This window comes from Onychomys torridus, chromosome 8 (assembly GCF_903995425.1).
Source record: "Onychomys torridus chromosome 8, mOncTor1.1, whole genome shotgun sequence".
In the NCBI taxonomy this organism is placed as follows: Eukaryota; Metazoa; Chordata; class Mammalia; order Rodentia; family Cricetidae; genus Onychomys; species Onychomys torridus.
This window is the reverse complement of record NC_050450.1, coordinates 66,273,775-66,298,696: the sequence shown is the minus strand read 5'-3', so window position 1 is coordinate 66,298,696 and position 24,922 is coordinate 66,273,775. Positions and strand designations below refer to the sequence as shown.

At 46.1% G+C, this 24,922-nt stretch overlaps 1 protein-coding gene across 3 annotated transcripts in view; it reads right to left on the bottom strand.

The window, feature by feature from the left end:
- Positions 1-23,568, bottom strand: part of Phf12 (PHD finger protein 12) — a 51,060-nt gene extending 27,492 nt beyond the window's left edge. Inside the window, exons 1-2 of one of the 3 annotated variants that reach the window (XM_036195939.1) lie at positions 22,947-23,568; positions 22,123-22,304 (exon numbers count right to left, since the gene is read on the bottom strand). In XM_036195939.1, the coding sequence (XP_036051832.1) occupies positions 22,123-22,304; positions 22,947-23,012 (248 nt within the window). In that variant the 5' untranslated portion in view covers positions 23,013-23,568. The remainder of the gene's footprint in view (positions 1-22,122; positions 22,305-22,946) is intronic. The other 2 variants (XM_036195941.1, XM_036195940.1) reach the window with 2 other exon arrangements.
- Positions 23,569-24,922: the final 1,354 nt, after the last annotated feature.

The window sequence follows — 24,922 nt, the reverse complement described above, 5'->3', positions numbered from 1 at the left end:
TAAATAAAAGGTACCTTCAACAGTACCATTTCTCATCTATCAGAACAGTGGTTCTCAACCTGTGGGTCACAATCCCTTTGAGGCTCATATATCAGATATTCTACATATCAGATATTTACTAATGATTCATAACAGTAGCAAAATGAGTTATGAAATAATGAAAATAATTTCATGGTTGGGGGTCACTACAACATTAAAGGGTCACACCATTAGGAAGGTTGAGAACTACTGCATCAGAACATAAATTTTGGTGGCACACGCCTTTAATCCCAGCACTTGGGAGGCATAGGCAGGCAGATCTCTGTGAGTTTGAGGCTAGCCTGGTCTACAGAGCAAGTTCCAGGATAGCCAAGGCTACACAAAGAAACCCTGCTTTGAAAAAACAAAATTGCAAGCTCCTCACTACTGTAAGACCCCTGTGGCCAGAACCTCATCCTTTAATCCGGCCCTACCAGTCTGCTGCCTTTTTACACAGCCTACACTGTCTCTCTCTTCTTGTCTCTACTCACTGAATGCCACAAGCCACACCACACAGGCCTTTTCCCAGTCCTTCAGCCAGACTTCCTTATCTATCAGGTGAGGTATTATTTCTAGAAAGTTTTCTCTGAGAGCTCTGGTTCCTCACAGCACAGTGTCTAAAAATGGGCAGAGACACATACAGAAAGAATAAGCTTATAGGAAGTGAGCCCAGCCCCTTAGAAGTCAGGAGACAAGGTCATGCATTTTGGCAGGCACTTGTTTTGGTGGTCAAATCACATATGAAATTATCTGTTTTCTAAGTCACAAAACAATGAGAAGATATGGGTGTCAGAGGCCACACTTCAAACTATCTCACCCCTATATTTCTCCTCATTTCTGCTGTGCTGGACAGCAAACTCAGGGCCCTGTGCATGCTAGATCAGTAGCTCCTTGTTGGTTTTCAAAAGATCACTTTTTTTTTTTGTTGTTTTGTTTTGTTTTTTTGTTTTTCGAGACAGGGTCTCTCTGTGTAGCTTTGTGCCTTTCCTGGAACTCGCTTTGGAGACCAGGCTGGCCTCGAACTCACAAAGATCTGCCTGGCTCTGCCTCCGAGTGCTGGGATTAAGGGCACGCGCCGCCGCCACCAGGCTCAAAAGATCACTTTTATAGATACTAAGCTTACAAACAACATACACTTGAATAATAAACAAAAAAATAAGAGTTTTAAAAAGAAAAAAGAATGGTGTTTCTACGAGTTTAGTGTACAACTCTGAAAACTGTAAATATGCATGCTGGTCTTTATGATGTGCCTGTTGGGAAAAACGAGGTTCTGTTCTACCCCCACTTCTGCGCATACCAATGAAGATAGGGTGCTGGAGGCCACCCTTCATAAAAGGAAATTACTAGCCGGGCGGTGGTGGCACACGCCTTTAATCCCAGCACTCGGGAGGCAGAGCCAGGCGGATCTCTGTGAGTTCGAAGCCAGCCTGGGCTACAGAGTGAGTTCCAGGAAAGGTGCAAAGCTACACAGGGAAACCCTGTCTGGAAAAACGAAACAAAACAAAAACCAAACCAAACCAAACCAAACAGGAAATTACTACGCTGAGTTTATTTCTACCCATGTCAATTGTGCAGCAGTGAAACACTAGCAGTGATGCCTAAGATATCAATACGTCTCCTAATCACTGAAGCCCAGAAATGGCAGAATGATGATTTCATGTCATGCCGGGTGTATTACAGTTCACAAAGTATTTTAGAAGATCTCTCTTCCTCTCCTTCCCTCCCTTCTTTCTGAGACAGGGTCTCACTACATAGCACTGGCTGGCCTCCAACTGGGAGATGCATCTGGGTTAAAGGCACAAGCTACCACATCTGCTGCAGATGCTCCATCTGATCTTCACAACATGGAATACTTTCACTTTCAACGCACAGATGAGGGCTGAGATGTCTGAGACTACGGAGCCAGTCTGTAGTAGAGCTAGAACCTAAATCAGTGTCTAGGCTCTCAGATCTTGAAATGGAGCTGTTTTTCAAGACAGTCTCCTGAAGTTTCACCACATTAACTTCAGATCCTCCCATCTCACCTCTCAAGAGCTAATGTTACAGGAAGAAACACATCTGGTTTAAGACCAAGTGGTTTTGTGTTTGTTATTTACAGAGCTACCTCAAGTTTGTTCCTGAAAGGAACAAAGCCATCGATGGAGGGTGTGGAGGGTTATACCTGTCTATCTTCACACTGGCAGACAGATCCTTTTTATGGGGCATTCATAGGTGCCTGAACTGGAACTAGCTACTGTGTTGGCCTTGGTTTAGGCTTTAGCCTTTGGTGGCAGAGTCTGTGGCCCTTGGCTCTTTTCAAGCTCGGGGTGAGCAATGAAAGAGCTTAAGTTGGGGTCCCCTGGCACCCTGGCTCCCTGATGCTGCACAGGACCTGGACGGAGTGCATGCATACACACTGCTTCTGCTCTGCTTGACCATCGTCGTTGTCTTGTGCCTCTCGGCAGGCCGTGTTCCTCAGGAACTTGGGGTCTATTTCTTTAGAGATTCCTATCTTGGTGATCGGAGATTCGTGTGCCTCTTTTGGGCCTGGTTGTGTGTGGTGTGATTCTTCGACTTGGCCATGTCTGCACAGTAACCTGAGCTCCTGAACGATGCTCTTGGGATTGGAAGGACCAAATTGTTTTTTTTTAAGAACCTTTAGTACACCTCCTATTTCTGAGGACACAGTGGAACGCCTAGCAGAGTCCTTAACCTCCACCCTGAGTGTTTCCAAACAGATCCGGGGAGGGGATCAGACCAGTCTATTTGTCCACTCAAACACTGACTGGGTACTTCTGCCAGGGAATGTGCTGTTGGGGTTTCAGACAGGGTCTTTTTTTTCAGAGATCACAGGCAAAGGAAAAAGGGTTCCCAGTAACAATACCACATCTACTCAACAACAAATCAGTTCTTACAGATAGACCTATACCAGTCATTTGGTATTTCAGTGGATAGCACATGCTTGCTCTCTATTCAGGAAAGGTAATTCAGCCAGTGACCCTTTAAAGATGGTGAAGTTAAGAAACATAAGGATTCTAGAGGAAGCCAGAGGTTTGTTTGTTTTGTTTTTTTGAGACAGAGTTTCCCTGTGTAGCTTTGCGCCTTTTCCTGGAATTCACTTGGTAGCCCAGGCTGGCCTCAAACTCACAGAGATCCACCTGGCTCTGCCTCCCGAGTGCTGGGATTAAAGGTGTGCGCTGCCGCCGCTGCCGCCGCCGCCGCCGCCGCCACCACCACCCAGCCTAGCCAGAGTTTTAGAAGTATTTATTTCTGCAGTTTGGCAGCAATGATCTAACAAAGAAAAGGCTCTGGGAGTAGGGACATATTTTCTAGATGGGTGCTTAGATACATAAAAGTACTGTAGCATCTTAACTTTTGGATTCCAAGAACATCCATGTTCTAGGAAGGTTGAAGTCCTGTAACAGCTGTCTTCTGTACCTGGGTTGTCTTGTCTTGTCTTGGAAAACCAGCAACTTTTTAGCCAATAGAGCAAGGACCTCTACTTCCTTTTCTGGCTTTAATAATGTTGGGAGTTTGTGGGATGGCTCTGTTGGTAAAGCACCTCCTGAACAAGCTTGAGGAGCCGAGTTAACCTGGCACCCAGGTAAAGACCGATCTGGGTGTGATGGTGCACACATGGGACCTTAACACTGGAAGGCCACACAGGTGGATTCTCTGGGGATGTACCTGCCAGCCAGCTTAGCCTAATAGATAAGCCTTAGGCCAATGACAGCCCTGTCTCAAACACCAAGATGGATAGCTCCTGAGGAATAAAAACCAGAGGCTGACCTCTAACCTCCACAAGTGTGTGCATATATTAAAGGTCTGAGTATTCATAGATTGCATATACAACTAACGATAGGCCTTTTGATCTTGGTGTGGCTTTCTGTTAGGCCAGAGAAGCCCTATAGATTGCTATTATTTATACATCAACCAATTAGAAAGTTAGTTATGGATATTTTTCAAAACTAAAACTTCTTTCTTTCTTTCTTTCTTTCCTTCCTTCCTTCCTCCTTCCTTCCTTCCTTCCTTCCTTCCTTCCTTCCTTCCTTTCTTTCTTTCGAACTCACTAGGTAGATCAGGTTGGCCTTGAACTTACACAGATCTACCTGCCTCTGCCTACTAAGTGTTGTGATTAAAAGACATGTGCCATAACACCTGGCCAAAACGAATACTCCTTTTAAAGCCAACCTCTGTTGTGCGACTCCAACATAGCTAGATTCCCATGAACAAATTCAAATGACCCAAATGATTCTACTACTGATGACAACGTCTAGAGTCATACAGAAAAAACTACAGACATCCCTCACTGGGTCACTGCAATGCCTACATTGACAGACTTCTTTGTCTAAGATTCAAAGTCCAGAACCAGATGATCCCAACTCACAGTCCAGTTCTAATTTAGAATGCCTTTCCTTCTCTAATGAGGCTGTAGCTCACCACCACAAATGGGAGATGTTAGCAGTTGTCATGGTTCTTGGCTCTCTAATTAAGAACATCTATTTCAAGTCCTATACCAGTGCCATTGATCAGAGTCTAACTGCACACATTTCCCTGGCCTACTCATTCATGTGAACCTGGACAACACTAACATTTACTTGAGACTAGTCACCACCAGTGGGACCTGTTGCTCCACAGCACTATCTTCATTATCCACCCAGCACAAGCAGTTTTCCAAGATGGAACTGGAAGGGAGGGGGAGGGGAACACAAGAACAAAGGGAGGAGAGAGACAGAGAAGCACAAAGACTGCCTTCTACTTCAGAGACCCTTTCTTTGTACTACAACAGGCAGATTGAAAAATACAAAATAAACTGGCGTTGAACGCTAGACATTAAAAAAAAAGAAAGGAAAGTGAGATCACTGATGTGTGGCTGACAACTATCCATTCATCTAAGCAACAATAACACAAAACTGGAGTCAATGGCAGCCTGAAAAACAATGAAAAATCTCAAAGGTGTTGGTAGATATTATAGAACAAAAGGGGAAAAAATGGATGAAAATACTAAAAAACAAAAACAAAAACAAAAAAAATAACTCCATTTTCTCTGTGGACCGACAGAATATTTAATACAATACTTAACAGGGACACTATACAAACACCATCTTAACACAACAGACCAAGAACCTCTCTCTGCTGAGCTTGTAAAAGAGGTCAGTCACATGAGCTGGTAGGGTCCCTTCTGTCAGAAACCATCAATCTCCAAGATTTAAGCTTTCTAAGCCATTTATAGCAGTTTCAGTTGAAATAAAGTGGCAGACTCAGAAAAGACTTAACGGCCCCTTCCTCCCCAATGGATGTACACCCGTCTTGTTTTGCTGTCGATGTGGTATTCACCATGTAAAAACTAAGCAGCTTTGAGTTTTAATTTCATAGTTCACGGGTCTTTTCTATCCACTTGAGGTCTATTACTACATTAAAGTCTCCCAATTATATTTAGCAGCATCATAAAGACCAATAGAAAAGACAACACAGGTTTAGAATTACTCTCTCAGATTGTTGCTGCTGACCTAGGCTGGCTTAGAAATTGGTGTGTGTGTGTGTGTGTGTGTGTGTGTGTGTGTGTGTGTGTGTGTACACATGCAAACTGACGCTAGCCATAAGGGGGTAAGGTGATGGCTTACAGAACCACAATCATTTCAACTTCACAGCAGCCATCTTGATCTATAAGAGGACCCCTGGGTCCTTCGAAAATAAGCCTTTTGGGACTGGAAAGGTGGCTCAGAGGTAACAGTACTTACTACCCCCTCAGAAGACCCTGGTTTGGTTTCCAACACCTATATGGCGGCTTACAACTGTCTATAACTCTAATTTCAGGGGATCTGACACCTTCTTCTGGTCTCCACAGGTGCCAGACACACATATGGCACACATACATACACACAGGCAAAACACTCATACACATAAAATAAAAATAAACCTATTTTTTTTTCATCTAAAAAAAAGGGGGGGGGGGAGCCAGACAGTGGTGGTGTACACCTTTAATCCCAGCACTTACGAGGCAGAGCCAGGCGGACCTCTGTGAGTTTAAGACCAGCCTGGTCTACAGAGTGAGATCCAGGACAGGCAACAAAACTACACAGAGAAACCTTGACTCCAAACATAAAAAAAAAAAGGGGGGGGGGGTATGCCTTTTCAGAAATATGCTGAAACCAGATATATTCTGGAAAAGCTAAGAGGCAGTAGGTAACGGTTAACTTAAAAATAAATAAATGAATGAATAAATATAGATGGATAAGTATATGTAAGATCTATATCTGAGCCTGTGGGACAGCTCGGAATAAAAGCACTTGTAATAGCGACATTCTGAGTTTCAGTCTCCTCCAGAACCCTTGATGGAAAGAGAGAAACCAGCTATTCAAAGTTGTCTTCTAGTCTCTACTAACATTTTCTCTTTCCTTTTTGAGATAGGATTTCACTATGTAGACCAGGCTGGTGTTCAACTCACAGAGATACGTCTGCCTTTGCTTCCTGAGTGCTGGGATGAAAAGTATGTGCCGCTATACCCAGGTAGCCTCCTCACCCCCCCAGTTTCTCTGTGTAGCCCTGGCTGTCCTCGACTTACTATGCAGACCAGGTTTGCCTCAAACCTGAGAGATCTGCATGCCTCTGCCTCCCCAGTCAGCTAAACTATTTTAAAAAATTAACAACAACAACAACAACAACAACAACAAAACATTCTTCAGGTTAGAAATATAGCTTAGTTGGTAAGTACTTGCCCAGCAGGCACAAGGCTGTGGTTTCAATCACCAGCATTGCACAGATCAGACTCAGCAATGCATGCCTGTTATCCTAGCTCTTGGGAGGCAGAGGCAGAAAGATGAAGATTTCAAGACTACCCTTGGCCATATAATGAGTTCTAGGCCCTGCTGGCTTACATGAGACCCTGCCTTGTGTACGAAAGGAAAAGAAAACATTCATTCATGTAGCCCAGGGCTTTTCATTCCCATTTTCACCCTCCCACTGCTTGAGTGGTGCCTTGGGAGTGCTAGGCAAGTGCTCTACTACTGAGGTATGTGTCAGCCTTGAGGCTGTTCATGAACTCATGATAGTCCTTCTTTAGGAGTGCACTAATTTAAAAATACTGAATAAAAATTTCTAGCAACATATCAAATGTAATACTTTAAGGGAATGAATTTAAGTGTCAGCAAAACCAGCAAGCTTCTTCTGGACACCTGTGTGTATACTAGCTGTTACCTTTAGGTATGGCCTACCTCTCAAAGGCAAATAAAATGGCCACATTGAAGGATACTGAGAGGAAAGTGTCTTGGGGTGCCTGAGTGAATTCTTTACTAGTCTAACCTCTCATTCAAACACAGCTAAGGCCACAAAGTACATCAAAGTGCAAGGACTAGGGGTTTTTCATGCAAAGCCTCAGTGGCAGTGCTAACAAGGAAACCAAGCAAGTGCCAGGCAACTACAAATGCCCCATTGAGAAATGTGGCTATCTGCGTCACTTCCACAGACACACAATGCTGTCAGACCAGCTGACGGTGCCCCAAGTTTTACTGCCTTCTATGTAGAACTGGCTTTGGCATCCTCCTAGCAAAGGGCACTGGAGAAAAGCATGGCAAGGTAGTGCAGGGAGGGAGGAGGCAGGGAGAGTACTAGAGCTCTGCCAGTGTTTGCCTCCACCACCTTTGCTACAAGATAGGCCCAGTGCCACAGTCACCTAGCCGTTCTCAGAAGTCTCTGTAATGGACGGTCGGCTTTACTCTTTCACCTCCTGGGAGACACTACAGCCACGTGACTTTGGGAAAGGTCAACATTCTGGCCTCAACAGTGATTTTCTCTCTTCTTCTCTCTCTTTTTTTTTTTTTTTTTTTGGTTTTTTCAAGACAGGGTTGCTCTTTATAGCCCTGGCTGGCCTAGAATCCTGGAATGCACAGGGATCTGCCTGCCTCTACCTCCTGAGTGCTGAGATTAAAGGCGTGCGCCACCTCACCTGGCAACAGTAACTTTCTAATACTCCTGGAGAATATGTTAATGTCAGGAAGAACAACTGTATATTTCATAAGGTTATGAGAGGTATGGAAAAACTAAAACCAAGTACTGTTCTGATGTCAAAATTGTTGTTTGGTTTGAGACAGTCTCACTGTGGCCCAGGTCGGCCTTGAATGTGTGATGATCCTCTCACCTCCGCTTCCTAAGTCCTGAGGTGAGCCATTACACCTAACTTCTGTCACCAAATTTTAGAGAATGACCAAGGAAAAGGCAACAGCCAGACCACACTCATATTATAGAAACAACTCAGTAATCTGGGCCAGTTATTAATATTGTGCACACCTGTAATCCCAGCAGTTAGGGGGCAGAGCCAGGCGGATCTCTGTGAGTTTGAGGCCAGCCTGTTCTACAGAGCGAGTTCCAGGACAGGCACCAAAACTACACAGAGAAACCCTGTCTCAAACAAAACAAAACAAAACAAAAAGTTAAAGAGACTTCTGCTTCATTTGCTACCCTCTGACAGAGGGGAGAGATGATTACTGGGGCCCTACAGCATCAGGCTTGTTCCCCACCCCCAATTCTACTCATAAGCCTCAAAGCTCCCTGTCCTTTATGACTGAAGGGATCTGGACACGCTGTCAGGCTGTGCTCTTGTGGTCTGATGCACAGCTAAGTGGTGACTCGGGCTTCCAGACCCCGCAGTTATACCTCTAGTGACCTATTTAGAAGTTGAGCACACTTCTCAGAGAACCCTGAATTTTCCCTTTGGCCCACTTTGGGATATCTGTGCATATACAAACTGAAGTAATACAACAAGCACACGAGCCCTGGATGTGAGTTATTTACCTTAACTGCACACACTTTGCTAACATACACCTATTTCAGCAGCAAAAACCCACAGCCTACAAAGAGGTTCGATAGTAACAGAATTAGCCAGGTCCATTTATTGGCTAGGTGAAAAATAGCTTTTCTTCACCTAGGGCAAACCAGGAGGACCACAGGGGAGGAGTAAGTCATCACAAATGACAGAGCAAAGCAAGTATCAAACAGCTTAGTCGACGACAGAATTCCCCTTAAAATGATTTAAGAGGATACTCTTTCAAAAAAGATGGCGGTGGGGGCGCACACCTTTAATCCCAGCACCAAGGAGGCAGAGGCAGATGAATCTCTGTGAATTCGAAGTCAGTCTGATCTACAGAGTGGGTTCCAGGACAGTCAAGGCTACACAGAGAAACCCTGTCTTGAAAAAAGAAAAAACAAAAACAAAAACAAAAAAACAAAAGACCACGGTAGTGGAAAGAAAAGCAAGAATGGATGGGTCCCTGTCACCTGATTCATAATGTGGGGCCTCATTCCAACTCATCCCAAGTTCTCTGTGTTGCACAAAGAAGACAGGTGTGGGGTTGGGGATTTAGCTCAGTGGTAGAGTGCTTGCCTAGCAAGCGCAAGGCCCTGGGTTTGGTCCTCAGCTCCAAAAAACAAAACAAAACAAAACAAAAAGAAGACAGAAGAAAAATAATATCCAACATCTCTGTATGGGTCAGAACAGAGTGAAAACCTCTAATTCAGGTGTGCTGATGTTGCTACAGGTTGGGTTTTACCTGGAACTCAAGCTTGTTAGTAATTTTGAGAGGTTCCCTGCCTGGCCTGGAATTAGAAGTAAGGTCTTCATCAGGCTGTGGTTAAAAATCAAACCTATGGAGAGTTCTCTCTTGTTCATTCATGCTGGTTTCAGGAGGAGCCTCACACAGAGCAGATCAGGGAAAGACTAGTGTTAGGTTCTGGCACTCCCCAACTTGCTGGCACTCCACTGGTGTTTTGTCCTGTCAAAACTAGGAAACATTTTTGGAAGATATCCCATATTTATATAATTTTTCAGAAAAAAAGAAGGAATTAAATACCAAAATGATTAACATATAGGAAAGCAAATATTATTACTGGAGGAAAGGAGTAGCCACATTTTGTATTAACTAAAGTATCATCCCATAGAATAACCCATGTAGCATCTGTTCCCTAGCCAGTGTTTATTTTGCACGCCTCTCACTTGTAATCACGCGGGAAGAGCAGGAGGCAAAGCCAGTGGCTTTCAAGTCCTTCAGTGAATGTTCATTCAGTGCAACAGCAAATGGAAGGCGAACTCGGAAGGAGTGGACGCAGTTTTTCATTACTTGGGAAACTGCGTCAGTCTGCAAGATATACTTACTAATTTACTTATTATGAATGTAACAGCTGTTCTATGTAGTAGTGACGTTGGTTCCTTCTTACTGATGGATTTAAATCAGTAACTTCTATCTCATTCAGCTTTTCCTACCACAGAGATGTGCTAAAACCTCATCTTAGTTTTCACTTGCTGAAATAACCTTAGGCTTCAAAGCATGAGGATTCTGATAGCCTGAAATCACAGACAGGAAAACCAGTCATAATCTTATTCTCCTTAACTGCTTGCAAGTCATGGGAAAAGTAGTTAACAAGTGACCTGTGCATGTGTCCTGGGCATGGTGACAAACAGCAGCACCACAGTGGCTTTCTGAAATGTGGTTTAGGACTTGTACTGAATACAATGTCCTCCTCTTTCAGGAAACTGGCAAGGGGACAGCTGTACTCCTGTCCTGTGTCTCTTGGGAGGCTAGCATTATGTAGAGGTGTTCTTCTAAGTGACACCGTGTGAATGCCAATGCAGCTGATCATGCTGTATTCCCTGAGGCCCTAAGTCAAAGGAGGAACTCAGTGCTGGGGGGGGGGGGGGATTGAGAAATGAGATGGGAGAAATTGTTGATTTTAATCTGTCTTCAAATCTATTGATTTGGAATTCTGGCACCTTAAAGCAAGACTACTGGGGCTGGAGAAGTGGCTTAGTAGGCAAAGGCTCTGGCCATGAAGCCTGATGACATGAGTTTGATCCCTGGGACCTCCATGGTAGACACAAAGACCTGACTCCTACAAGTTGTATCCTGACTTCCACACAGGTGGTGAAAGTGCCCACCCCACCCCTAATTAAACAAAACAAAACAAAAACCCAACACTGGTTTTAAGAAGCTTGTACTAGGGGCTGGAGAGATAGCCCAGTGATTAAGAACATGTATTGAGTTCGATTCCTAGCACCCACATCAGGCAGCTTACAACTGCTTGTTAACTCCAGCTCCAGGGGATGGCCCTAACCTCAGGTACACGAACATCTAAAGATATATACACATGTACAAATAAATAAATAATAAAATATATATATATAATTTTTTTTTTTTTTAAAGAAGCGGGCTGGAAGGATGGCTCAGCGGTTGTGAGCACTGGCTGTTCTTCTGGAGGTCCTGAGTTCAATTCCTGGCAACCACATGATAGCTCCCAACCATCTGTATTGAGATCTGGCGCCCTCTTCTGGCATGCAGGCAGAACATTGTATACATAATAAATCTTAAAAAAAAAATAAAGTTTGTACTAATTATAAGAGCCACTAGAAGCCTAAGGAGAATGTCACATTGAGTGGCCCATTTAACCACACACTCAAGTAAGTGTATGTGTGTGCATTAGAGATTAAAGACAAATGCAGAGATGGATTCCCACTCTTACCCATAACCAAAGCACACATTTACTGTTTTCTATTTTGTCAATTGTAAAAGAAAAAGATATAACTCACTCTCTCAAAATGATATCTGCATGTCGAAGCAGAAAAAATTCTCTTGGTTCTATGAGCTACATAAAATCTGGAGGCAAATATTCTCTGCATTCTGACTCCGTATTTGCTATCCCTTTTGTTTGTCTTTTATCTTTTTCAGGACAAGGTAAACTTGACCGGATCCTCCTGCCTCTGCCTCCCAAGTGCTGAGATTACAAGGAACCACTACCACATCTGGTCCTATTTACTACTACCCAAGTTTACATAAAGATATGCACAGACAAGTGAGTATGCTACAGGGCACAAAAGACTGATCTCGTTAGCCAGTTCAAAAAGCTTGAAATTGATTGACGTGGAGCTATTTCCACCCCAAGCTTTTAACAATCAAACTAAGGCAATTAAAAACTTTATACTTGGAGTTAGAGAGATGGCTCAGTGGTTGAGGACACAGACTGCTCTTCCAAAAGACTTGAGTTCAATCCTAGCACATATATGGTAGTTTACCACTCTAACTCCAGAACGGGAGGATCTGTCCCCTGGTCTCGTGAGTGTCACACACAAGGTACATAGACACACTTGTAGGAAAAACAGCCATGCATACATAAAAGTAAAATAAATAATTAAAAACTACAAAAAGGGGGGAAAAAACCCCACAAAACCCTTCCTTTTTGGGAACTGGAGAGATGATTCAGTGGTTAAGCATATCTACTGCTTTTCCACAAGATTACAGTTTGGTTCCCAACACCCATTCCAGTAACCCAATTGGGTGCTCACAATCACCTATAACTCCAGTTGCAGGAAATTTGATGCCCTCTTTTGGCCTCCATACAGTACCTGATATGCACTCATATAGACACACATGTATACATGAATTATAAAATAATAATAAGCCTTAAAGAGGACCTGGGTTCAATTCCAAACAGCCACACGGGCAGCTCATGATGGTCTGTAACTAACAGTCCCAAGGGATGCAATACCTTCTTCGGCCTCCATGGGTACTACACACACGTGGCATGGACATGCATGCAGTCAAAACACTCATACACAAAAACAAGAACAAGGCAGCCAGGCGTGGTGACACACACCTTTAACACCAGCACTCGGGAGGCAGAAAACATTTTTAAACTTAAACTCCAAGAGAAGTACTCATATATTCTGCCTAAAAGTAGGCAGTGGGTTTTTGTTGTTTTTCTTTTTCACATTTTTATGCTTTTTAAATTTATGGGTGGGAGGGTAGGGAATAAACACATGCCATTTCCTGGATGTGAATGTCCAAGCAAAGCTTGCAGGAGTTGGTTCTCTCCTTTTGACATGCAGCTCTTGGGATCACACTCAGGTCATCAAGCTGGGCAGCAAATGCCTTTACTCACTTTTTTTTTTTTTTTTTTTTTAAGAGTTTCATGTATCTAAGGCTGGCCTCACACCCCCCGCCCCCTGATCTTCCTGTTTGAGCACTGGGACCACAGGTGTGTACAAACCATGCCTGCTTTATATAGTGCATTCAGTGCTGGGGACTGAACGCAAAGCTTCCTGGATGCCAGCCAGGCAAGCAGTCTGAGCTATAGCTCCAAATACTTCTTCCAGTCTAACTCCTAGCCTTAGGTTTTTTTGCTAGGAGTCATCCAGAAATGTTGAAACTATTAAATCAAACCACATAGTAAGTAAGGTTCTCTTCACTGAGATGTATTACTTAAAAAATAAAACAAACACACACACACACACATTTATTTATGGTGTGTGTGTGTGTGTGTGTGTGTGTGTCTGTGTGTGTGTCTGTGTGTGTGTGTGTGTGTATTTGCGTGGGCATGTACATGATGTACATGGAGGTCAGAAGAAAAACCAGTACAAATTGGTTCTCTGAGCTGGGTGTGGTGGTGCAGGCTTTTAATCCCAGAACTCAGGAGGCAAAGGCAGGCCAATTTCTAAGTTAAAGGCTAGCCTGGTCTACAGAGTGAGTTCTAGGACAGCCAGGGCTACACAGAGAAACCCTGTCTCAAAAAGACAAACACTAAAAGCACTGGTTCTCTACCTCACATGTGGTTTACAGGGACAGAACTCAACTGTGGAGAGAGAGTGAAGCTCTGAAGGACTGTGTGCTATTGACACAGGCAGAGCCATGTCAAGGGCCCCAGCCTCAGGCATGGGAAGGACCTCGTCTTCCCAGGGCAAACCTCAGAGGGATGGCAAAACCTGCCTCTGGCTCAAGCGCTAAAGTCAATAGTGGATGTTTACAGCCTGAAGACTGTTCTACTGAGACTAGCTGAGCCTGCCTGCCTGTTCAGCTGTACAAAATACTCTGCCTTCTTCACATCTATATGTAATAATCCCACCCTCTTATTCAGCTGAGAGTAATAACCCTACCTCCCTGTTCAGATATATATATGTTAAACATGCTAACTCCAGCTCCAAAGGACCCAACATCCTCTCTGACCTCCTTTGGCACTAGGGTTATTTGAAAACACAAACACACACACACAAAGAGACACCCAACAGAATGAGAGAACATCTATAAATCATACACCTAACAAGGGATTTGTATCAGAATCTCTTATAATCCAATAACAACAATAGTAATAACAACAATAAACAACTGGGATATAGCTCAGTAGTAGAATGTAAGGTTTTGAGTTTGATTCCCAGTAATGCCAAGTTTCAGTTAAAAATGGTGGTGGTAGTGTACGCCTTTAATCCCAGCACTTGGAAGGCAGAGGCAGGCAGATCTCTGTGAGTTCAAGGCCAGCCTGGGCTACAGAGTGAGTTCAAGGTCAGGCACCAAAACTTACAAACAAACGAACAAAAACAAAGGCAGCTAAATGGTGGTGGTGCATGTTTTCAATCCCAGCACTCAGGAGGCAGAAACAGGTGGATCTCTGAGTTCGAGGCCAGCCTGGTCTACAGAGCGAGTTCCAGGACAGGCTCCAAAACTACACAGAGAAACCCTGTTTTTAAAAAAAAGAAAAAGAAAACAGACAAAGACAAAAACAAAACAAAGCTAAACTAACCACCTGGCTGGGCTATAGTTAGGTGATAAAGCACTTGACTAGCATGTGAAAACTAACCACCTGGCTGGGCTATAGTTAGGTGATAAAGCACTTGACTAGCATGTGAAAACTAACCACCTGGCTGGGCTATAGTTAGGTGATAAAGCACTTGACTAGCATGTGAAAACTAACCACCTGGCTGGGCTATAGTTAGGTGATAAAGCACTTGACCAGCATGTGAAAGGTCCTTAGATGGATCCCAGCACCAGCAAAACAACAAAACAAAACCTATCATTTCACAGAAAACTTACCTTCTTTCCTACCTTTTTTTTTTTTTTTTTTTTTTTTGGTTTTTCGAGACAGGGTTTCTCTGTAGTTTTGGAGGCTATCCTGGTACTCACTTTGTAGACCAGGCTGGCCTCGAACTCAGAGATCCACCTGCCTCTGCCTCCCAAGTGCTGGGATTACAGGCATGCGCCACCACTGCTCAGCTTTTCCTACTTTTAATATATCTGCTATTTCCTTTTTAAACTCAAACCATTTGGGCCACAAATATACCAAAATTATACCTCATTTTTCTTTAATTAAAAAAAAAAAATAGCTGGGCGGTGGTGGTGCATACTATTAAAACTAAAAACAGTTCAGTCATATGACAACATACAAAAATATGTAAGAGGGCCAGGCAGCAGTGGCACATACCTTTAATTCCCAGCACTTGGGAGGCGGAGCCTGGTGGATCTCTGTGAGTTCAAGGCCAGCCTGGTCTACAGAGTGAGATCCAGGACAGGCACCAAAACTACAAAGAAACCTTGTCTCAAAAAAAAAAAAAAAAAAGTGTTTGGGATTAGACAGCATATATGTTTGGGTACCATGTGCATGCTTGATGCCAAAGAAAAGAGTAGTGTAGTCTCTGGAGTTACATACTGATGTCAGATGCTATGAGGGTGCTGGGAATTAAACCCAGGTCCTATGAAGAAGAGCCAGTGTTCTTAATCTTTACCCCACCCCTAACTCCTTTGGGACAGGGTCTCACTATGTATCCCTTGCTGGTCTAGAACTCATTTGTAAGATTAGGCTAGCCTTAAACTTGTGATAATTTCCCTGCCTCTGCCTTATTCAAAGTCTACATCTGTGTGCAGACGAGTGTGCATGTGGAAACTGGAGGTGGATGTTGGGAATTTTCCTTGATTCTTCTACCTTATTCTCTGAGGCAGGGTCTTCTATCAAATCCAGAGCTCACCAGTATGACTAGTCTGGCTTTCCTAGGATGCTCTTCCAGATAGCCTGCCACACACATCTGGCATTTGTATGAGTTTGTGGGTCAAACTTCAGTCCTCTTGCTAGCACAGCAAATGTTTTAACTGCTGTCTCCCCTCCCACCTGGCCTATTCTAGTTTTTTCTTTTAAACGTGCATTGGTGTTCCCCATGGGTGTCAGGTCCCCTGGAACTGACGTTACAGACAGTTGTGAGCTGCCATGTGGGGGGGTTCAGAATCGAACCACAGTCCACTGGAAGAGCAGTCAGTGCTCTTAAGCACTGAGCCATCTCTCCAGCCCCTAGTCTAGTATTTTTAAACAATGAGTATCCTTTATCTTTGTACTAACCACTTATCTAAGACTAACAGCCAAGCCCCACATTAAAAAAAAAGCATGCATTATGAATCTGAGCTCAAGCTGAACACTCCTTTTTCAAGTGGACTGTTATAAACACATCTAGATCCCAATTGATCACAGTAAAGACAAAGTAAGTAAGTAAATAAAGTAAACATAAAACCAACTTAGGTTTGTTTACTGCAGGATAATATTAGTTCGTGGGATAGAGTGAGGGAAAGGAATCCAAGACACTGTCACCTGCAGTTCCTCAGGACCAGATTTCTAAGTACTTAGAAAGCAGATTCATGAGATTAAACAAAAAACAACAACAAAAACTACCTATTTTTTGTTGTTTGTTTGTTTGGAGACAGGGTTTCTCTGTGTAGTTTTGGTGCCTGTCCTGGATCTCGCTCTCTACAGAGCTGGCCTCGAACTCACAGGGATCCACCTGCCTCTGCCTCCCAAGTGCTGGGATTAAAAATGTGCACCACCACCCGGCTAAACCTACATATTTTAATTCACTGGTTACCTATTAGTCCAATGAACCAAACACAACATAATCAGAACATTCTTAAAAGTTTAGAGGGAAAGATTTTTCAAGGCAGAAAACTTGTAGATGCCATTGTATGTATGAAACCTTTGTTATGACTCACTGGCAATTAAACATGCAAAACTCCAAGTTGAGCTTAGTTTTGCCTGCACACAGAGACCTTTTCACTCTTATTCTTCGAAAACCTCATTTCGGATCTTGCTGCCAACACCAGAGAGAGGAAAGCCAGCCAACAATTCCAAATATAACAGGCGGAGGCAAACGCTACAGAAATCTGTCTGACGGGAAGGGACCACGCTGAGATCTGCTCAAGTGGATGCACTTCTCAATCAGACCATTTTGGTTCCTGTCGGTTTGGAGCAAAATTCCACAAGCCGTTTTAAGAGGAAACCACCCACTTTGCAGTGGCCTCATTCCTGCTGCTGCTCTGTGGCAGTCACTCTATCAGCAACAGTAACCCTCCCAACACAAACACAAAGACTGATCTCAACGAGAGTTCCACTGTCAGCCCACTTTTTTAAGATTAAAATGAAGCTAGGTGGTGGCAGTGGTGCACATGTTTGATACCAGCCCTGGAAAGGCAGAGGCAGGTGAATCTCTGAGTTAGAAGTCAACCTAATCTAGAGTGAGTTCCAGGACAGGCAGGGCCCAGGACCACACAGAGAAACCCTGTCTTGAGAGAAAAAAAAAGTAAAAATTATTTTATGTGTACAGGTGTTTTGTCTACATATATGTCTACTTGTGTGCCTGGTATCCACAAAGGCCAGAAGAGGGCATCAGACGAACCAGAGTTACAGATGGTTGTGAGCCACTGTGGGTGCCCAACTTGAACTTGGGTCCTCTGGAAGAGCAGCCAGTGCTTTTATCTGCTGAGCCATCTCTCCAGCCCAGCTATCCACTTTTTAACAGATTTTTAGGGATCTGTCTATGTAGATCAGATTTTCAGAAGGCTCAACTTACACACAAGTATGACAACGAAGGTCAGGATCACCAGGGGACACATGAAAACCTTCTAGTTTTCCAGGGGCAGGTATAGTAACTCCTATTATTACTCCAAGGTTATTAATACCAAGCACAGAACAATTCATTTCCTAACCCAGAGGATCATCACAGAAAACCCAGAACAATGCAACTGGAATGACTTTGCACAGTGGATGAATCCCTGATAGAAAGGCAGCACAAAGCAAGTTGTGACCAGTCCTTTCCTCCAGTGAGGGGACTAATCTCAGAAAAATCTGTAGTTTAGTGCTGTGTATTAAGTCCAAGAGATAAATAAGGTTTGCCTAGGCATCACTTCTGTCTAGGCTTGGTAATTCAGGTTGACAATCTTGGCTACATGGGAAACTGTGGAAGGAGAGTTACCAGGCCCTAGCTGGGTTCAACCCCCAGTATCATCCTACCAAAAGGACGTACTTCTGGGACATTTTAATATATACTGATTACTATAAGCATACTGACAAAAACAGTCACACAGAGGACTTGTCTCACAGAGCTTTTTCTTTTCTTTTCTTTTCTTTTCTCTGCTTGTTTTCTTCAGACAGGGTCTTTCTATATAGCCCAGGCAGGCTTGGAATTCTCAATACTCTAGCCTCATCCTTTAGAATGCTGGGATTAAAGGCAAGCAGACCCTTACCTAATTGTCTCATAGAGCTTTCAATGAAGAGAACACAGCAGCACTGGAATTGTGATCCAGAGCATTAATAAAACCCCAACCTCACTCTCGCACACTCTGTCCACAAGGGGCACTGTCATTACTATGCTTACCTAAGTGAACAGCCTCGGCCAGTTCAAAGGGAAAACAGGAGAAAATACAGTTATATCTGACCTCACCCCCACACAAATAAGCAATAACAGGAAAACTACTGAAAACACACTCGAACTGCCTGACTTCACAACTCTGGCTGAATTAGTACTTCAATTTTGTTGGAGAATGTGGCTTAAAACACAGAAAAGTGGGGGCTGGAGAGATGGCTCAGAGGTTAAGAACACCGGCTGCTCTTCCAGGAGCCCTGAGTTCAATTCCCAGCACCTACATGGTGGCTCACAACCATCTGTAATGAGATCTGGCAAGCCTCTTCTGTACACATAATAAATAGATAAATCTTTGGGGGAAAAAAAAAACACGGAAAAGTAGGGAAACTCTCACTTAGGAAGTGAAAGCACCCAGGGCATTCTATGAGATGGCTTCCTCCTCCTTCACTCATACTTAGATTCTGTTCTGTGATTTAGAGAGTAACTCAGATAAGTCAATGGTACATTCATCCAGTACTGACACCTTCCAAGGGAGCACTGAAGATGTGAAACAAATCCTACCCCATTCACTACCATTTTCAAACCTCTGATTACCAGTTCTGATTCATGGTCTCGGAAAGAAAGGGAGGAAGTAGTCAATGAAATGCATAGCCTGAGCAAGCCTGAGTCTCATCAACAACTAAGGTCCCTCCTTCCTCCTTCCAGCTAAAGCAGAAATGGCAGTTAAAACTTGACAAGATTTACACTCATCTATTAAAAGATTCAGACTTCAGCTTTTAAGAGTTTAAAAGCCCAACCTTAGGCAAAAAGATAGCACACTTTTTCCATGCCTCAATTTTTTTTTTTTTTTTAATTAAAGGGTATTTATTTTAGGAGCCAGCAAGATGTCTCAGGAGGTAAAGGTACTTGCTGCCAAACATGGCGACCTGACATCCTGAGTCCAATCCCTTGGACCACACTGGTGGAGAGAACTGACTCCTGAAAGCTGTGCCCTGGCTTCTGCCTCTACTCAACGGCACCCCACAGATAACAAGGGTTTTGTTTTGTTTGAGACAGGGTTTCTCTGTGTAACAGCCCTGGCTGTTCTGGAACCAGGCAAGCCTTGGGCTAACAGAGATCCATCTGCCTCTGCCTCCCAAGTGCTGGGATTAAAGGCTTATGCTACCACATTCTGGCAATAAATGTAATTTTTAAGAAACTAAAACTAATGTGTGTCTGTATATGTAATGAGTGAAGGTACATGTGTCCAAGTGCATACTCCTAAGCAGGGAGGTCAGAGGGCACTGGGTGTCCTCCATTAGTCTCTGCCTATTCCTTTGAGAATTCTAGGTGTTTTCTCAGCTAAGCTATGACCTGGACCAACCTGGCTCCCAGCAAGGCCAATAATCCCTTGTCTCTGCCCACTGCCCCCCACACACCCAAAACTGGAGCTAATGGCATATGTAAGACCCCCCAGTTTGCTGTGTGGGTGCTGGGATCTGAATTCTGTTCCTCATGATTGTGAAGCAAATGCTATTAAGATGCTTCAGATTCTTAATAAGGAATCACCAATCTTAGTTAACACCCACTTCACCCTAGAGGCAATAAATATTAGCCCAAACCTTAAATAAACAAACAAATAAATAAAAACAGCTGGACATGGTGGTGCACACCTGTAATCCCAGTATTCAGGAGACTGATACAGGATGATTGGCATAGGTTGGAAGTCATCCTGGGCTATATAGTAAGTACCAAGGCAAGCCAAACTAAACAGGGCTACACAGCAAGATTGTCTCAAAAATCATAGAAAAAGGAAGAAAAAGAAAAGAAATGTAAAGCACAGCTTAGTAATATATCAAATAAGGACAATAAAAACCATAAGCAACACAGATTCAGGTACAAATTTCTCCTGTGCTCAAGAACAGCAAAGGAGAGCCAGGCACGATGATGTACACTTTGGAGGATGACTGAGTTCAAGACCAAGCTGGGCTAGAGTGAGGCTAACCTAACTCACACCCCAAACTAAAGACTAGCAAGAGAAACTGGATCAGAGATATTTTCTGCAGGTGGATTACATTTGCAAGGAAGTAAAGGCTAAAAACAAAACCCACAGGCATTACTCACTTCATAATAAAAATGTAAAGGCCAATAGCAAAGCTTCCTCCAGGATAATATTTTTTGTCCCTGGAACATTACAAGCCAAGATGGGGTGCCCTCCTAGGCAAAAGTGTCTTGGAATTAGTAATGGGAATGTCGCACATAACTCCTGACCACAGTCTTAATTAGCTCAGTATCAGTCACCTAATAAAACCTGCAATTAGTACAAATACAGCAGGGATTATTCCACAAGAGATGGTCTTGGATAGAACTGGGGAGAGAGACCTTAAACATTTTTTTTTTTTTATAAAACAAGAGGCTTTAAAATGGGCAACACCAGCTAAAAAGAGCAGCACAAAAAGAAAAAAGAAAAAAAAAAAAAAAAAAACCAAATCAAAAGAAAACAAAAAACCAGGACCCCCTCCCTCCCAATCTAAGTGGGAACAAACAGAACAGCCCCTATCCGCCCCAGGAACCTCTCCTCCCAGACACTAGCCTCAGTCAACTGTTGCTGAACAGAACAAGAGGCCATTTGGGTTCCAAGTGCAGATGTGGGATTTCTGCACAGGGCAGAAAGGTAATCTTCTGGCAGAAGACAGTGCAAGCTATCTTTTTTGCCGGATTGTTCTGCAATGAGAAGATCAAGCACCGGCGGTCAACCCCTCCCCTCCCCCATTCAGTTGGGTTGAGAGAACGAACAGCTTTCCAGCTCTCAGCTCCTTAAAACTGCCTTTCCGGGGCCACCAAATACAATCCTGCCCCAGCAGCAAAGAATTTTGTGGGGAAGGGCTCGTTGATCCAGAGCAGGGAAGAGAAATCGGCGCCCAAGGGCAATTTTAATTGTCTAACTGGGCCCGATTTCCTAAGAGGCAGCCGAGCAAGGAGGGAGGAGGGAAGAGGGAGGAGGGAGGCAGCTCTGGAGTGGCAACAGGGGGCAAGCTGCAGAGAAAGGGATCAAGCCGGCGAGATCCTAGCCCTGGCCCTAGAGGAGCTGCTGTAAAAGGGCTCAAGGGCTACCCCCACCGTTCTCCCAGAGACGTTTGCAAATCATATATGCAGCCAAAATGGCGCTGAGAATAAAAATAAAATTTAAAGGCAGGTCGCCATATTGTAAACAGAAAGGCAGAGAAGTGGACTCGAGAGACACCCTCCATGATTTCCTACACCGGCGCAAGTACCCGCTCGCCTGGGTCTGAACCGGGGCGAACTGGGTGGCCGAGGGCTCCGTGCACCAACCCCAAGGAGAGCTCAGGCAGGCAGGAGCCCTGAGGGCGGCGGGAGCGCGCGGCCGCCAAGCGGCACTGGACCTGGAGCTCCTCCCCTTCCTCCCCCGCCGCCGGCGCCGGCCGCACTCGGCCCCATCAGTCCCAGCTCCCTATCTACTTCCAATCTCTGATGGGGCTCACCTCGCTCCTCCCAACCCCCATCCCGGGGTCACGCCGCTGCTCCTTCCCGCAAATCGTCCGGATCCCGGCAAAAGCCGGGATCGCAGAGGCGCTCGCCCCAGCGGCTGCAGAGTCAGCTAGCGGCTGCGAGCGCCCGTTATTTCTGCAGGCCTGGTGAAGGAATGTGCCGAGAAGGGTCTGCCAGCGGGCTCCAAAGGGGTCCCCAGCCCTTACCAGCACTGGAGGTGGAAGGCGGCAGGGCAGTGATCGCAGCACAAGAGGTCCCCACCTTCCTTGCAGCTGTCGCAGCTGTCGTGGTTGGTGGCCCTGCCGCTTCTCCGGGACTCTTTCTCCGGCTTCCGACTCCGCTTTTCTGCCTCGTCCGTCTTGGGGGGAGCCAGCAGAGCTTGGATTTGCTGCACACACATACAAACGGCATGTGTGCACATTCGGAGCTCCCGGGCGGCCCGCAGTCCCCGAGGCGCGGCTTCTCCGTCACCCACCCCTCTTCCCCCTTTTGTCCTTCTTCCTCCCATCCAGGCTGCTCCCAGAACCTCTGGGTCCCCGGAACCAGGGGGAGCCCACCCTAACTGCGTTCCTGCAGCACAACAACGAGAAAAGCTCCTTCCGAATGGGGAGGATCAGGGTAGGGGGATGGGGAGAGGGTGCGCGGTTCCCTTCTCGCCACTTCCTTGTATGGACAGTGGGGGACTCCAAAGCCCGGCTCCGAGAGGCCCGAAGCTTGGTACCCGGACGTGCAGGGGGAAGCACAAAGGGGCCGACAAGAAGGGGGTGGGGAGGCCTGCGGGTGCAATGAAATGGAGTGGGCTGAAGCCTCAGGAGAGCAAATCGAGGGCGGCGGGTAGGTGCAACTGCTGCAAACATCCTCGGAAGCTCAGGCTCAGTCCCCCAAATTGCAAAGATGGGAGGGAGAGACTGGATGAGGAAGAAACACCCCCCCCCTTCCCCGGCCCTCTGGCGCTTCGAGCTTAGGGCCGGCTTTGTGGGGCGGAGGTTCCCTCCCAGCACTGGGGGAAGGGGATGAGGGCCACTCTTACCTCCATCAGCCCCCCCGACGTGTCCAAGTCGTAGACGATCGTCTTGGTCTCCATTTTCTCCCACATTCATCCACCTCCCGGGCTGGGCGCTCTCTGCTCCGGCCCCCCCAGCCCCGGGGGGAGGGGGGAGGCGGGGGAAGGGGGCACTCCTGACCCCCGACCCCCTTCTCTCTTCCCAACACAGGTTCCGACTTCCTCGCCCTGGCTCCCCCCCACCCCCCGGCCCCCAGTCCCTGGGACGGCAGCGTCCTCCCCAAGGGCCGTGAGAGGGGAGCAACCCCTCAGCCCCGGCCCGGCGGCTGGCTGCACAGTGGGTCCCGGCTTGGGGGGGTCAGGCCTCGGCGGGGCCTAGGCCCACAGGCTAAAGCTGGCGCTGGCGACCGCTGGTCCGGCCGGGAAGGCTGGAGGGCACTGCCATCCCGGGATTGGGGGACCGGAGGGGGGGTGAGAGGTTAGGTGAGGTTGTGAGACGTGAGGTGACTCGGGGGAGGATGATGGGGGGTGGTCCCCGGGCTCCGCCTCTCGCCGCTGCCGCCGTCTGCGTCCCGGCTGCCGCGCACTTGGCGCAAACTTACCGCGAGCGCCCGCAAAGCCACCCGCGCAGGCGCCCCGGGATCGCCGCTCGCCGCGCGCAACCGCAGTGACAGCCGGCGGCCTGGCTCCCGCGCAGCCGCGGTGATGGGGTACCCCCCTGCGCGCAGCCGCGCTGGCATTCGTCTGGAGCCCAGAAGCACCGCCTTTCTGCCGTGCGCCAGCGTACTGAGATAAAAGGGCGGGACCTGAGGCCTCGCTCAGGCGCCTGGGAAAGCGCGTAGGGGTCATGGCGCAGCCGCAGGAACCTGGGGACGCTTCGCCCATTGGTGTTTGTGTGCAGACCGTGGTCTGTGTTCCCGCGCAGGCGTGTTGGGTTGCCACCCTCCTGTCCCTTAACAACGCACCCGCCTCACGCGCAGGCGTATTGTCACCTGGCGGCCTGCACAAGAAAGCTTCTCCTTTCGCCATTTTGGCCATGGGATTTGGGCTACCATGCCTTTGGAGTCCTCAGTCACCAAGATGTGATGTTGTATGGAGCTGGTATGCTGTCGGCGGTAGTAGTACTCATAGGGATGTTGTAGTGGATTGTTTGCCTCCAGCATCAGGTGTGGCTGGAGCGGGCCGCCATATTGGTAAAGGAAAAAAAAAAAAAAAAGCCATTGCGACAAAAAACGACGCTTTGGGTGGCGGTTTGGATGGCTGCTGTTTCCACTTAACTCCCACTCTCGACACTTAATTTTAGCACGAACATCGCTGCCTTGCATCGCGATGGAACCAAGGATAGCTCAAGCTGTCTCTTACTACCCTCTGTTAACCACTGTCCCAGAGAACCACTCTTAAAGAGGAAGTCAAAAGCCCAAACAGACCGTAATCCTGACAACGCCCAGCTACCTGCCTACAGCTGACTTCAATCCCCAACTTGCAACGCGCAGTATTCAAGGGTGAACGGGAACGCATTGCACCCTGGGAGTAAGAATCGCGATGGGTCTGATGAGTTGTGGGAGTTGTAGTTTCATATGCAGACGCTGCACTGTACCGTAGGATGTATGGGGCCGGGGGATGGGAAGACTGCTGGGAAGGGTACTGGGATTTGTAGTTTGATCCCCTCACCTCAAATTCTGGGTAGAGAGACATATTTCTCTTTGGGTGTGCGCTGTTATCCCCTTATTACCGCTTTCCGATATGGACAGATACTTCTGCCGAACTGCGGATGAAGCAGTTGAGAAGGGAACTGGATGAATAAACTCTGCTAGACGTTAATTAATATTAGTGAAACACAACTGTGCCCAGCCTTTCTTCTTTTTTCTCCCTTCTTCTCCCCCCCCCCCCCCCCCGCTTTCTTCTCCAAAGACAGTCTTACTCTAAAGCCCTAACTGGCCTAGGACTCGCTATGTAGACCAGGTTGGCCATGAACTCACAGAAATCCTACTGCCTCTGCTTTC